Source organism: Arvicola amphibius, chromosome 7 (assembly GCF_903992535.2).
Source record: "Arvicola amphibius chromosome 7, mArvAmp1.2, whole genome shotgun sequence".
Lineage (NCBI taxonomy): Eukaryota > Metazoa > Chordata > Mammalia > Rodentia > Cricetidae > Arvicola > Arvicola amphibius.
In genome coordinates this window covers 68,129,460-68,141,373 of record NC_052053.1, presented here as the reverse complement: position 1 = coordinate 68,141,373, position 11,914 = coordinate 68,129,460, and the positions used below count along the sequence as shown (strand labels likewise).

Below are 11,914 nucleotides of genomic sequence, written 5' to 3'. Positions count from 1 at the left end.
GGGCTGCGCGGCGGGCGTGCAGGGGAGGCGGCGGCTACGGCTCGCTGCGGCCGCGCTCCGGCGGCCGGCCCGGCTCCCACCCGGCGGCGGCGGCGACGGCGGCGGCGGCGGCGGCGGGTCCCGGCCTCGGCTCTGCGCGCCCGCGCTCCAGGCACCGCAGCCAACAAGTTCGGGACGAGACTGACAGCTCGCTCGCCCATTCGTCACCCGCGTACCTGCATATTCATGAGGGGGCGGGGCCTCGCCGTGGGGTGGGGCTGTGGGGGGGTGATGGGGGCTCCCTGGGCTTTAAAGGAGGCGAGGGCGCGGTCTGCGCGCGGCGCGGCGGGGCGCGCGGGGCAACTGAGCTGTGGCTTCTCCTGCGCCCAGGCTCGCTGAGGTGTGGCCTTTTCTGCTCCAGAATTCATGCTCGGGTTAGCAGCCTAGGAGTGGGGCGCTCCCTGAGGTCACCGTCATGGTCCCCTCCCATCAGAACGCAGCCAGTCTCGCTCTACTCTTGGTCCCAAAGGAGATGCTGCCTGCTGAACGCATCAGGATTTTGCCCCCACGCAGGGCGTGGGACCCTAGTAAGCCCAACTCCTGGTGCGCCCCCTTCCCCGAGGAATCTCCTCCACTCCTCAGCCTCCTACGGCCTCCATGCCGGCTACAGGGGGCGCTGCTCCCCTCCGACGCCCAGCCGTCCCCTCCTCCAAGCGCACGGGTTGAGTAGTCAGTCAACAAATGTCCTTCCTGCAGGCTGTTTCCAGCTCGGAGCTGAGATGAAGGTGGACATCGTCAGACTCTTATCTTCAAGAACTCGCCCGCCAGAGGTCCAAATTTGGGGGGAAGGAAACGAGAAGAAAGACAGTGGTCCATGTCAAGAGAGCTACCCAAAGAGGATTTTCCAGCAGTTTGGGAGTCTAGGTCACAGGGCCTGGGTATCTCACCCTTCCACTACCATCTCTTGAGCCTGTTCCTAGGTGAGCACCTCCTCCACATGTCAATACCAAGGGTTCTTAGTCTACAAACCGCCTCTATTCCACTCAGCGGAGCCCTTTCCAGTGTCAATGGTAACCCTAGTGATTAGAAATCCCTGCCCTTCAAAACCCCACAATAGCTGGGTTGGCCTCTCTCCAAGGCTGCTCTCCCAAGTTTCCCCTATTGGACCAAGTCACTGCCAGAGGACTTCCTGGGGAAAGGGGAAATTCTGATACAGGTGAACCAGAGGCGCAGTAGAAGCGGGCCAGGGGTAGTAGCCTCCTTCCTGGGCATTGCCTGGTGGCCCACACAGGGAGCCAAGCTCCAGTTCACCTGCCCGACCACTATCTAACGGCTGGCTCTCCAAGATCTGCGGACGCAGCAGGCCAGAAAGGATGGGCCAGCATCTCCCATACTGACAGTGCTCCCACCCCAACCTGAGCCCAGGGAGCCCACAGGCAGGTAGGCTAGTGTGCCGGGGGAGACACTAGCCAGGCCTGGCTACACAGAGACCCCAAATAAGGGGATTGGAGTGTGTTAAGAATCTTCCTGATGTTTGCATCCTTCAAGAGACACTCTCTTTGCGGATTCATCCTCATCTTCCCTCTGACCTGGAAGCCACAGGGGACACAGGAGCCTTAGCTTCCAGTTTGCCTGTGTTCACCATCTCTCTGGGGCACCCAGCCAGGCTGTGAGCTAGGCAGCCACAGCCCTGGCCTTACTACAGGGACCTCTCTGTCTAAAGGTGGATGAGAGCTTAGACATAAATTGTGACCAGCAAACCATAAGAGTGTAAAACCAAGTGCCTCCACCTCCCCACACCTGCCATTGCCATGAGACCCAGAGGTTGGGGCAGCAAGGTAAGGAGAAGGAATGACATGCCAATGTCCTGGGGCTGAAAAGAACCTTACAAGGGCTTGTGGGGACCAAATACCCAAACCAAAGTGGATGGCAATGCTGCAGACTTCCTGCAGACACCGGTGGGAAGTCACAGAGAGCCTGGCTGGGCTGTATCCCACATGACTTACTCAACAAGATTCCTGGTTGTGGCATGGAGGATGCAAGGGGAGGTCAGGGGGACGCCATGGTGCTGTTGAGAGGCACAGATGTCTAGGACAGTATCTAGGGTATCTAGGCAGTGCAGGGGTAAAGAGAGGGAGTTCAGCATGAACTAGAACCCAGGGACAGCCCTGCAGCCCATCCCTGTGTGCCTCCCTATTTCCTGCTATCAGGCAGCTGTGGGAGGACAGGCCAGCAGGCAGAGCCACTGTATGCTAATATGGATTTCTGGGTGACTGCCTGACTCAGCCTACCTACCCCCGTCCCCACCACTCCTGCTCAGAACTGAGGGTGCAATGGCCCAGGGAAAGATTCTTCATCAGGCTAAGACACAGGACAGGACTCACCTTGTAAGAACACAACATGCCTTGGGAAGCAGGGAGATGTGGATCAGCCCTGGCCCCGCTCTCCCTCCTCCCCCTCCCCGTCTATCCAGGCCCTTTGTGAGTGAGACCTGGGTCTCCTTGGTTAGAAGAACAGCTGGTGAATATTAGGTATATTCAATACCTGGGTGACACCTGCCGTGACCAGGTGTCATCACCATAGTGGTGACGACCTCCTGGGTGCCACAACCTTACCTGATAGTGACCAGGAGATGCTGAAGGTATGAAAGGTGGTCACTCGCACTGAAGTCCCCTCCCTACACAGATTTCTGCAGCCCTCGGGCAGAATTGCCAAGGGCAGGGAACCTGCGTGTGGAGAACTGTTCCCTCACATACCCTAAAAACCTTACGCTTGCATTCATGCTGCTCCCAGCATACTTAGGGAACCCTGACCTGACCCTGCAGGGTCAGCTGCTCTGCCTGTTCGGGAAGGCCTTCATCACCCATTGGGCATGATACCCTTTGGTCTCCCACCTGGTGGCTCTCTCCGAGATCTCTAGCACTAAGGGGTCTGGGCATGTTCTGAATGGGTGCTTAGCTTGAGCTGGAGAGGCAGAGAGGGGCCTCAGGAGCTGGCTGAAGGATGAGGCAACCCAGGATTTGGACAGAGCTGGCTGGGCTTGGGAGTGAGCTATGCTTCCGCCTATGTCCTGTGATGCTAAATATAGCGGCCAGGGAGGGGAGTTTCCGGTTACAGTCCCCCCACCCCAAGCTGGGAAATCAATGCCAGCTCCATTAGAGTCAGCAATGGTGCCTGCTGACCTGCCCGCCAGCCTGCAGATCAGAGTGAGGGACTGGACTTTACCCAAGCCCAGGTGCCCTGACTCCTAACCCATCTTCCAGACTGCCAGAGCCCTCCCCCACTCTGCCCGTCAGAGAGTGCACATCCAAGGGCAATCCTGAGGGTCACAGGATTCTGATGGTGGGCATCAGGCATGGCCGTGGCTGGATATACTTCTGTCCTGGGACCATCAGGGTGAACCTAGGTCACTGTACCCTCCACCCCCCTGTATTTAGCTCCTGGATAAACACCTAAGAACCCTTCCCAAATTAAAAAAAAAAAAAAGCTGTGGCTGCTTGTCTGGCTGGGTCCCACCTAAATTGCTACAAACATTTGCATACAGGTGGTGCTATCTGAGCAGTCCACATGTCACAACCTCCTCAGGGTGGTGCCTCAATGTCACACCCACCTGGGGCATAGGGGCGGGGTGAAGCCCGTGCCCTCCATCCTCCAGGGCAGGATAGGGCTGTAAGAAGACAAAGGGCCCCTCATCCACCTCAGCATCCCTATCTCAATGTCTACAATCAGGATTCCAACACTTCAGCTCCTGGCCTCATACAAGGGGACACTGGGACACAGAGCCCCAGGACTTGCTCACAGACAGGTCATTACCTGAGCTTCATTGTACTGAGTTACAGAGGGGAAGGGGGTATCCTTCCAGGGCCATGACCTTGGCTGACCCCACAGGACATCATAGAAGATGCTGACTCCCAAGACAAGCCAACTTACAGAACCCTTAGATGTTGTACCTTTCGCAGGGGGTGGGGGGTAATGTATGTGCCTGTGGTCCAAGCAGCTGGCTAGGTGGGACAGCATGCCCTTTGTCCATGTTAGGCACCCTGGGGACCTGGAGGAAGACTGTGCACCTGCATGCCTCTCATGTAGCCCCAACCTCAGGCCACAGAGCAAAGCCAGCAGCATGGTAAGCCGTCACATTCCTAAGGCAGTTCCACGCAAGACCAGGCCACCCACACCAAGATGACCGCAGACATTACTTATGTCCTGCAGGGCAAGTGAGGTCACATGGCCCATAAGTCACAGAGAGGGCCCTGGAGACACCAGATACAGAGTATCCCTGGCAGTGAGTTCCTGAACAGCGGCAGTGCAGTTCCAGCCCAGGCACAGCAGGGACCCTGTATCTGTCCAGATCGGGCAGTACACACTCTTTGGAATGGGCAGCACTGTGCCCATTTCCTCTCAACTGAGGCCAGGCTCAGTCTCTACTGCAGATACAAACTCACATTGTGCACAGTGAATGGTGGCCCCCTGGTCCCCTTCTGAGTTGGCTACTCCACCTGACAGTATCCCAGGCTTGTTGCACCAGCCCACCTACAGCCCCCTGCCTCCCAGAGCATCCACCTGCACAGTCTGAGGAGGAACAGAGGGGTTTGTAAGGAGATGAGGAGGTTTTGCTACCCCTCAAGACGCTGCTCCTCACCCCAGGTCATTGTGCTCAAGGCCAGTGGCCATCAGTGGAAATTATACAGGCTTTATTGAGTGTACAGAGCACAAGGACAAGTGGATGGGATCAGCCTGTCCAGTCCCAGGGTCTCATTGGAGACTCAGGTGGGGAACCACCTGGCTAAAGAACCAAGAAATGGCAAAGATGACACCGAGAGTCTTGGGGATATTGGGGTTGTCTGCAAAGGCCTGGGCATCATCCAAGTTCAGATGTACCACCTCGATGAGTTCTCCTTCCTCAGCTAGGCCTCCACCAGGCCCACTTCGCTGGGCATCTGTCACCTCCGCGTAGAACATGGTCTGCCTGGAGCTAGTCAGTCCTACTCCAGACCTGTCGGGTAGAACAGGGAAGGCTGAGACACCATGGTGACCCTGCCAGCCACCCTGCTTCCATGCTTCTTTCTCTGGCTTTCTGATGGGCAGAACTCTGAGTGGCTTCACCCTTCCCAAATGCCACTCCTGGTGGGTGCATCCATGTAATTTATGCCTCTAGAGCGGGGGCACCCGATGCATGTTGGGCATGCCTTCTGTCAGTAGGCTATCATATGGCAGAGGAGGGGTCTCATGCCAATGCAAAGAGCACTGAAATGATTTTGAAGACAAATTTGATAAGTGGGCTGGAGGTGGCTCAGTCACCAAATGGCGAGGCTTGCCATCAAACTGTCAAGACGAATATGATAACTGACATTTGGAGGAAACAAAAAATGTCAGAGGCATCTTACAAAGATCATGAACCCAGGAGCCTACTTGGCTACCTGACTGAATTCATCCCAAAGGAGATACCTGTGTAGGCCTGGCCTAATGAAGTGAACACACAAGACAGCTTCAAGCTCAAAATTTGAGGAAGTCTGAAACTCTCTGCTAACAGAGACCAGAACAAGCTGCTGTGTTGTAAGGGGGCAAATGGCAGGAGCCTGCAGGCATCACTGAGATCCGAGAGAGTTCCAGGGCAACAGCCAGCCAGGAAGTGGCCTCTACCCCACAGCCACAGGAGTTGGAGTCTGCTATCTTTGCACCTGGATGGATCGTGGATGTGGCTGGCAGCCCTGGGTACAGCTTTTGAGACCCTGTGTGGAAGATCAAGGACCCTGGCTGGAGACTAGATACGCAGAAGCCATGAGGTCCTAAGCAAGTAGTACTAAAATCTGTGATAGCCCCTTAGACTCTGTTCCCTAGGCCCCTCCCTGCCTACGACTCCTGCTGGGTACCCAGGACCTCTGACTTCCATAACTGTTCAGACCCAAGTCAGCCTGACCCACATCAGGGGCTCCTGATTAGCTGGGGAGCCATGGAGAAACCAGGGACTGGGTATGGTGGTGGGGTTCACAGGCCTCTTCATATAAAGACCAAATCCAGCACAGTTCTAGACAGGTAGAGGTGGGAACTCTCAGCAGGACACTTCATGGAGGCAGGAGCAGAACTGGGAAATACTCAAGGATGCCAACCCCCAAGAGGAGGACCTCCCCCAAGACTGACCATGCCCAGATATCTCTTTATCTCCACAGACCCCTACCTGATGGTCCATTTTCCTGGTAGTCATGGCTTATACCTATGATTGGAATCAGCCAATCTGTGCAGCCTTGCAGCCTCCAGCCTCAGTTTCCCTACCTTATGAGGGAGCCAGCTCCAGCCTGTGGTCTGGTCAGGCCAGAGGCTGCCTCCAGCCTTAGCAGGCTCTAATGTCATTCACACAACAAAGCAACAATAGAGAAACCCCTTAGCTTCCTTCCCTGGGTCTAGTCATGTATGGCTATCAAGGGAGTGAACTGGCTTACTTCTGGTCTTGGGCAGGGAACCATGGGTAGGCTCCGGTCTGTTCCATCCCAGTAAGGCCCATAGAGACAGATGTTCTGACTTTTACTTAAGCCTTACCCTCAGTCATGCTTCCTCACAGCCACACCCTCCTCTTCAAAATATAAGTCTGAGTAGAACAATCACTGTCTGGAACTGTCCCTGGCTCTCTAGTACCTTCAGTCAGGACACAGTCCAGAGGTCCTGCCTATGAAACCTCTCAAGACATGGTTCCCTTGTCCCCAAACATCTTCCAGGACCCCACCCCACCCCCAAAGCTAACTTCCTTCCTGCCTTCCATCCCTGTCAGCTCCACACACTAGCCAAACTCCTATGAAGATCAGGTTCCTTAGATTCCCTTGTCCTAAACACTGCCATGTTGGAAGTTGAAGGATCCAGGCATCGTTGGCTGTCCATATGGAGAGGACACAGAAAAGGGGACAGACCAACTCTTCAGAGGCAAGATGGTCAACACTGGATCCAACATGGTCCAACCACAGCTAGGTGCTACAGGGTGAGGTCCAGCCCTGGCTGTGTAGAGTGTGCCAGAAGAGAGGGGACAAGGACTCTAGTCCTTCATGGTTGAAGGAGGACTCAGGCCCCTGTAAAGGTGGTCAGAACGTGGTGCTCAACCTTTTGGGGTGACAGGCACCATAAGACCCTCTTTCTGCCCTAAGAGCTCAGCTGTCAAGGACCCACACAACATCCTGAGGCAAGGAGTGGCCTCTCATTTGAGGAAGGTAGTCCTGGTTGGCTGCCTGAGGGAAGCCTGAATGGCCTCTGGCACCTGGGCTTCAGCAGGGGTTAGTCCCCTCCTCCTACCCCCTCCTCGGGGACTTGTCCTTCCCTCTCATTCCTGAGCCACCGGCTGAGAACAGAGCTGTGACTCACCCCACCCCCAGCGCCCGGTGCTTAATCCCACAGGAAGTGGGGCATCTGTCGGCAGCAGCTGCCACCCGGAGCCCAACCCCACATGTCTGGGACTGCAGGGTAGGGGCACAGGGTTGAGCATGCTCCAGAACCAGCCCCAAAGCACCCTAGCCTAGGAGCTGAGGCATGGTCCATCAATCCTTTTCCAGTCCCATGCTTGTACACCCTCAGGGACAGGGTTCTCACCCACTCGATGGCAGCCTGTCTTATCCCTTACACCACTTGGTAGCACCCAACCCTGCCAAGCCTCCTTACATGTACGTGGCAATTTGGCGCAGATCGGTGGGGTCCAGGCGATAGCCACATTCTTCCCAAGCCTCCTTGCAGGCTATTTCTTCCAGTGAGAGCCCAGGCTGGTCCACGATGCCAGCACAGAGTTCCATCATGACTCCCACTGAGCCAGACAGTGCTGGCTGGAGTTCTTGAGGCTGGTCCCCGTTCACAGCTGCCAGAGACCCTGGGAAGAGGCGTTCCACCTCGCCTGCATATACAGCTGGTATGGGAGGAAGGACAGCCACATGGTGCTCACCCCAGGGTAATCTACTCTGGGCCAAGCACCTCTTGCAGAGCCTCAGTTTCCCCTAAAGCCACCACAGCATCAGCATTCAGATGCTCAGGCTCAAGGGCCTTTTCAGGCACACTTCAAGGGCACACTATAATTCCCCCTTCCCAACTCCTTCCCAGCCAGCTGGTCTCACCTGGCCGGAACTGCTTCACTAACACAAGGCTTCTCCGGGAGGAGTTGAACATGAGAATGGTCACACTGCACAGGAGAACGGAGTTCAGTAAGGACTTGTTCCCCTCTCTCCAGAGCCCCAGTTCCCATCCTCCTGTTCCTATGGTGCCTCCTCTCTTTCCTTGACAACACAGAAAAGGTGGTACCTTGCTTAGATGGGACACACAGTCAGTCCATTGCTCAGATAGGACACACAGTCAGTTCAATGCTCAGATGGGACACACAGCCAGTCCAGTGCTCAGATAGGAAGGTCACAGTCAGGCCAGGGGCCTGACCTGTTAAGTTCAAGTTCACAGAATAGGGGCAGGGGGAGACAATGTATTGGGCAGCTGGGAAAGTGGAGGCCCCTGCTGGTCAGTTTCCCAACTGTCACACCCCTCAGACCACATTAGCCCATTCTCTGGATCCTGAGGAGTAAGATCAGGAGATCTCTTCAGCCCTAGAAGGGCTAGCCTGCCACCAGGCCCCTGGTGTCCCCAGCTACTACATGACTTAGCCACCAGACCTCAGGGACATGAGAACCAGAGACTAGGTTGAGGTGGGGGATGACTGAAGGCACCAAGGAGAGCAGAAACTGGGGGGTTCCATAATGACCAGAAGAGCCCCTCTTACCTGTCATGTGTCTTTATGAAGTCCCAGGACTTCTGGACACCATCCTGAAAGAGACGGGGTAGGGTGAATGGCTGCCAGCAACAGATGGAGGCACATGGGCCAGACAGACCCCAGTAGGGAGGCCCGACGCCGGCCTATAGCCATCAGGAATGGGGCCGTGCAGCAGGTGGGGGTGGGTGAGCTTTCCTCAGAGGTCAGGATAGCCTGGTGTTCTGGAAAGAATAAGAAAGAAACCCTAGGCAAAGGGCAGGAAAGGCATTTCATGAGCACAAAGTACTACAGAGACCTATGCTGCCACCAAGCGTGGGAAGGAACTAGGAAGATCCAGGAAGGGCAGATGTGACACCCTTAGGCAGGGCAGAGAGGATCCCAGATGGGCAGAGCTGAAGTCAGCTGTTCACTGCTGAAGCTCCCTTGGGCCATTGGACAGTTTACACTGCAGTTGTGGGTCTGGTGATATCAGATGGACGGAGGCTACTTGCTCCACCCTGTTTCAGGCTCAGACTATCTCTTACACATCTCATAGTCCTGTGGATCCTGCATCTGGGGCAGGCTCCCTAAATAGTGCAGCCAGAATGGATGCCAAAGGTGCTCTGTATACAAGATTAGGAAGGCCCCACCATTCCATCATCAAGATGTCATTTGGTAAGACAGGCTGTCTGGGGTCTGGAGACCCCAAACCTGTCTGTTTAGCCCACCTTTGGGTCATTCAGTGAGCCCTAGCCAGCCCACCACACATACTGGGGCTCCATCCAAGTTGCAAAATAGACAGGGGCCTGGGTCCCAGAGACAGAGTGTGGCCCGGCAACGAAGAGGGGGGATGCTGAGGAACAGCCACAAGGGCTTCCTCCTGTTGGCCTACAGGTGGAGAAGGGTACTGCTATCATGGGAGAGCCTCACGGGTGAGAGTCCCAATCAGAAAGACTGACTTGAGCCTGCAGAGAGATCCTGGGAGGGTGGCAGCAGCCTGGTTTCCAGGGGGAGAAGAGAGCCAATGTCCTAGGCAGGTCAGGCTGCCCAGGAGGCCGTTGAAGCACCACCCCACGAGGCGAGCCCAGGCCTGCCTGACATCCAGCCACCCAGGCAGGCTCCAAAGAAGGCTACTCGCCCAGGCTGCATGCAGTCAATTGGTCTTGCCTACTCCCCCCGCCCCCCATTCTCCTCGAAAAGTCTCACTCCAAAGGACCCTACAGACTCAAGGTCAAACATTTTGTTAGAGCCGTGGGGGAGCCAGAGAAGTTGACACTGGTGCCAGGAGAGAGAGACAGGCCTAGAATGTAGCGGTGGACATCTGCTGTGTAGGGCCACTGGGCCCCTGCTTTTGGTCTCACTGTCTACCAGACCTCTTTTGGCCGGAAGCAGCAGTCTGTTAAAGGCTGCAGTTCCCTACCCATGGCCCAGCCTCAGTATCCCTCGGCTCCTGAGGAAATGCTACCCAGCCCCCAGCCCTGAGTACCGCTGCTGCTGCTGCTGCTCAGCTGAGCTCTGGTTACCAACGCCATCAGCGGAAATGTGCCGGTGGGCTGCCAGCCAAGGCTGCAAAACCACCCCACAGCACTTCCCAGGAAGTGAGGGAAGCACCATAGTCACTAGTCATTGCAGAACTAGTTGGAACTACCCTGCTCCCACCAACTGCCCACCAGAGCCCCAGGGCCTGGGTGCGAACAGCTACAATGCCCATTCCATGTCACCAGCCGGTGAAAAGGAAAAGGAAAGTGACCCCATGTCCCTCAACTGAACCCAACTGCTTCTCCAAGCCTGTACTGCCCTTGGCTGCACCCTGGGAGAGGAATTCTGTGTCCTGGGATGGATTGGTGGGGGGTACCCGTGCACAGCAAACACGAGAGGGCCAAGAGGATCTTCAGGCTGAAAGCCACCACGCTGGTGAGAGGGACAGGTGTAACAGGGAGGTTTGGGGTTGGGGTGCTGGGCAAACACCAAGCCCTGGGTCGTTTGACCTGGGCTGAAACCCCAGGCAGGGTTACATTGATTAGTGTGTATCGGACAGCGCAGAGAACGGAAACAGGCAGTGTGCCAAAAGCAGAGGTCTGTTAGACAGGGCCAGGCAGAGCAGAGGAAAAGGACCACCTCGCTGGAAGATCACAGGGTAGGAGAAGAGAGAGATGGCAGCGACTAAACTCAACAAATGTTTTCTGTGGGCCTACAAGTGAGACAGCTATCTACTGTCCCTGTTGCTCTGAAAGCTGGGAAAGGTTGACCGAGCTGGGAGGCTTCTGGGAGACAGAAGCTTTTCCGCTAAGGCTTGAAGGAGAAGCTGAAAGAAAGGCGTAAAGGAGGGTGTCCCAAGGTGGGTTTCCCAGAGTCCTTCCTGCCCCGAAATCCAGGGTAATCAATAGGTCCAACTGCATAAAAGCATCGATGGGCGGTCAGAAATGGAAGGTCAGTCAATCTGCCTTGGAGGGAAGAGAGGTTATCCTCGAATGTCCTTCCCTGGTCATTCCGGGTTGACTGAGTCTGAAAACCGGCGGTCCGGACAGCAGAGAGGCGGAGCTCGTGCTCAGAGAACCCACTCGGGGCAGAGGCGTGAGCTCGGGGGGCGGAGCCTAATCCGGGGGGGGCGGGATCGCACTGCGGGCCCGGGGCGGGGTGGGGGCCTTGGAGGGAGTGAGCGCGGAAATACGCGCCCAGGGCGGATCACCTGGTGGTAATGCAGCGTGAGAGGCCGCAGGTAGGGCGAGCGGGAACAGAGGCCCACGGTCACCCCCTCGATGCGCTCCATGGGTGGCGTAGGGGAGAGTCTTCCGCAAACCCGAGCTGTCGGGTTCGTCTACGCACTTCTGGGCATGCCCAGTTCGCGCTGAGGGCGGGCCGGAGGGCGGGCCGCCGTGCCCAGGTAGTACCTGCAGAGTGCAGTGCGCAAAGGAGGAGCTGTCAGACTGGTCTCCAAGCCTGAATAAAGGGGGTGAAAACTGGGTAGGGTAGAGGAGGGCTTCGTGGTACATGAAGCCTCCAACGGGTAGGAATCAAAGGGGATCACGCGGTAGATGAGTGGGTGCCTGTCTGTTCCTGGTTAGTAACAACCCCCTTCTCCTCAAGCCTTGGGAACCAGGGCGGTCACTGGGGACAGTAAGAAGACTTATCTCAGAAAAAGTCAGCAGAGAAAAGGCTGGTGAAGGAAGGCCAGAGGAAGGGCCCCAGCCCAGGCAGAGGCTTGACATGGCCTGGACTGCCCCCTTTGCTCCC

The 11,914-nt window shown here is 56.3% G+C and overlaps 1 protein-coding gene across 2 annotated transcripts; it reads right to left on the bottom strand.

The window, feature by feature from the left end:
• Positions 1-4,649: 4,649 nt before the first annotated feature.
• Nudt14 (nudix hydrolase 14) lies at positions 4,650-11,515 on the bottom strand. Of its 2 annotated transcripts, none has more exons than XM_038337053.1 (5): positions 11,370-11,515; positions 8,711-8,754; positions 8,061-8,125; positions 7,618-7,855; positions 4,650-4,972 (listed from the first exon to the last, which is right to left on the bottom strand). In XM_038337053.1, the coding sequence occupies exons 1-5, from the start codon at positions 11,448-11,450 to the stop codon at positions 4,732-4,734; spliced, it is 669 nt and encodes a 222-aa protein (XP_038192981.1). In that variant the 5' UTR covers positions 11,451-11,515; the 3' UTR covers positions 4,650-4,731. The 2 variants fall into 2 exon arrangements, with proteins under 2 accessions (XP_038192981.1, XP_038192983.1); XM_038337055.2 differs by having other exon boundaries at positions 7,618-7,819.
• Positions 11,516-11,914: the final 399 nt, after the last annotated feature.

Coding starts and splice junctions, on each gene's coding strand:
- Nudt14 (XM_038337053.1), bottom strand. CDS start 11,450: ATGGAGCGCATCGAGGGGGTGACCGTGGGCCTCTGTTCCCGCTCGCCC. Junction 8,755..11,369: donor TCACGCTGCATTACCACCAG/GTGATCCGCCCT, acceptor CGTCTCTTTCAG/GATGGTGTCCAGAAGTCCTG. Junction 8,126..8,710: donor TTCATAAAGACACATGACAG/GTAAGAGGGGCT, acceptor TCTCCTGTGCAG/TGTGACCATTCTCATGTTCA.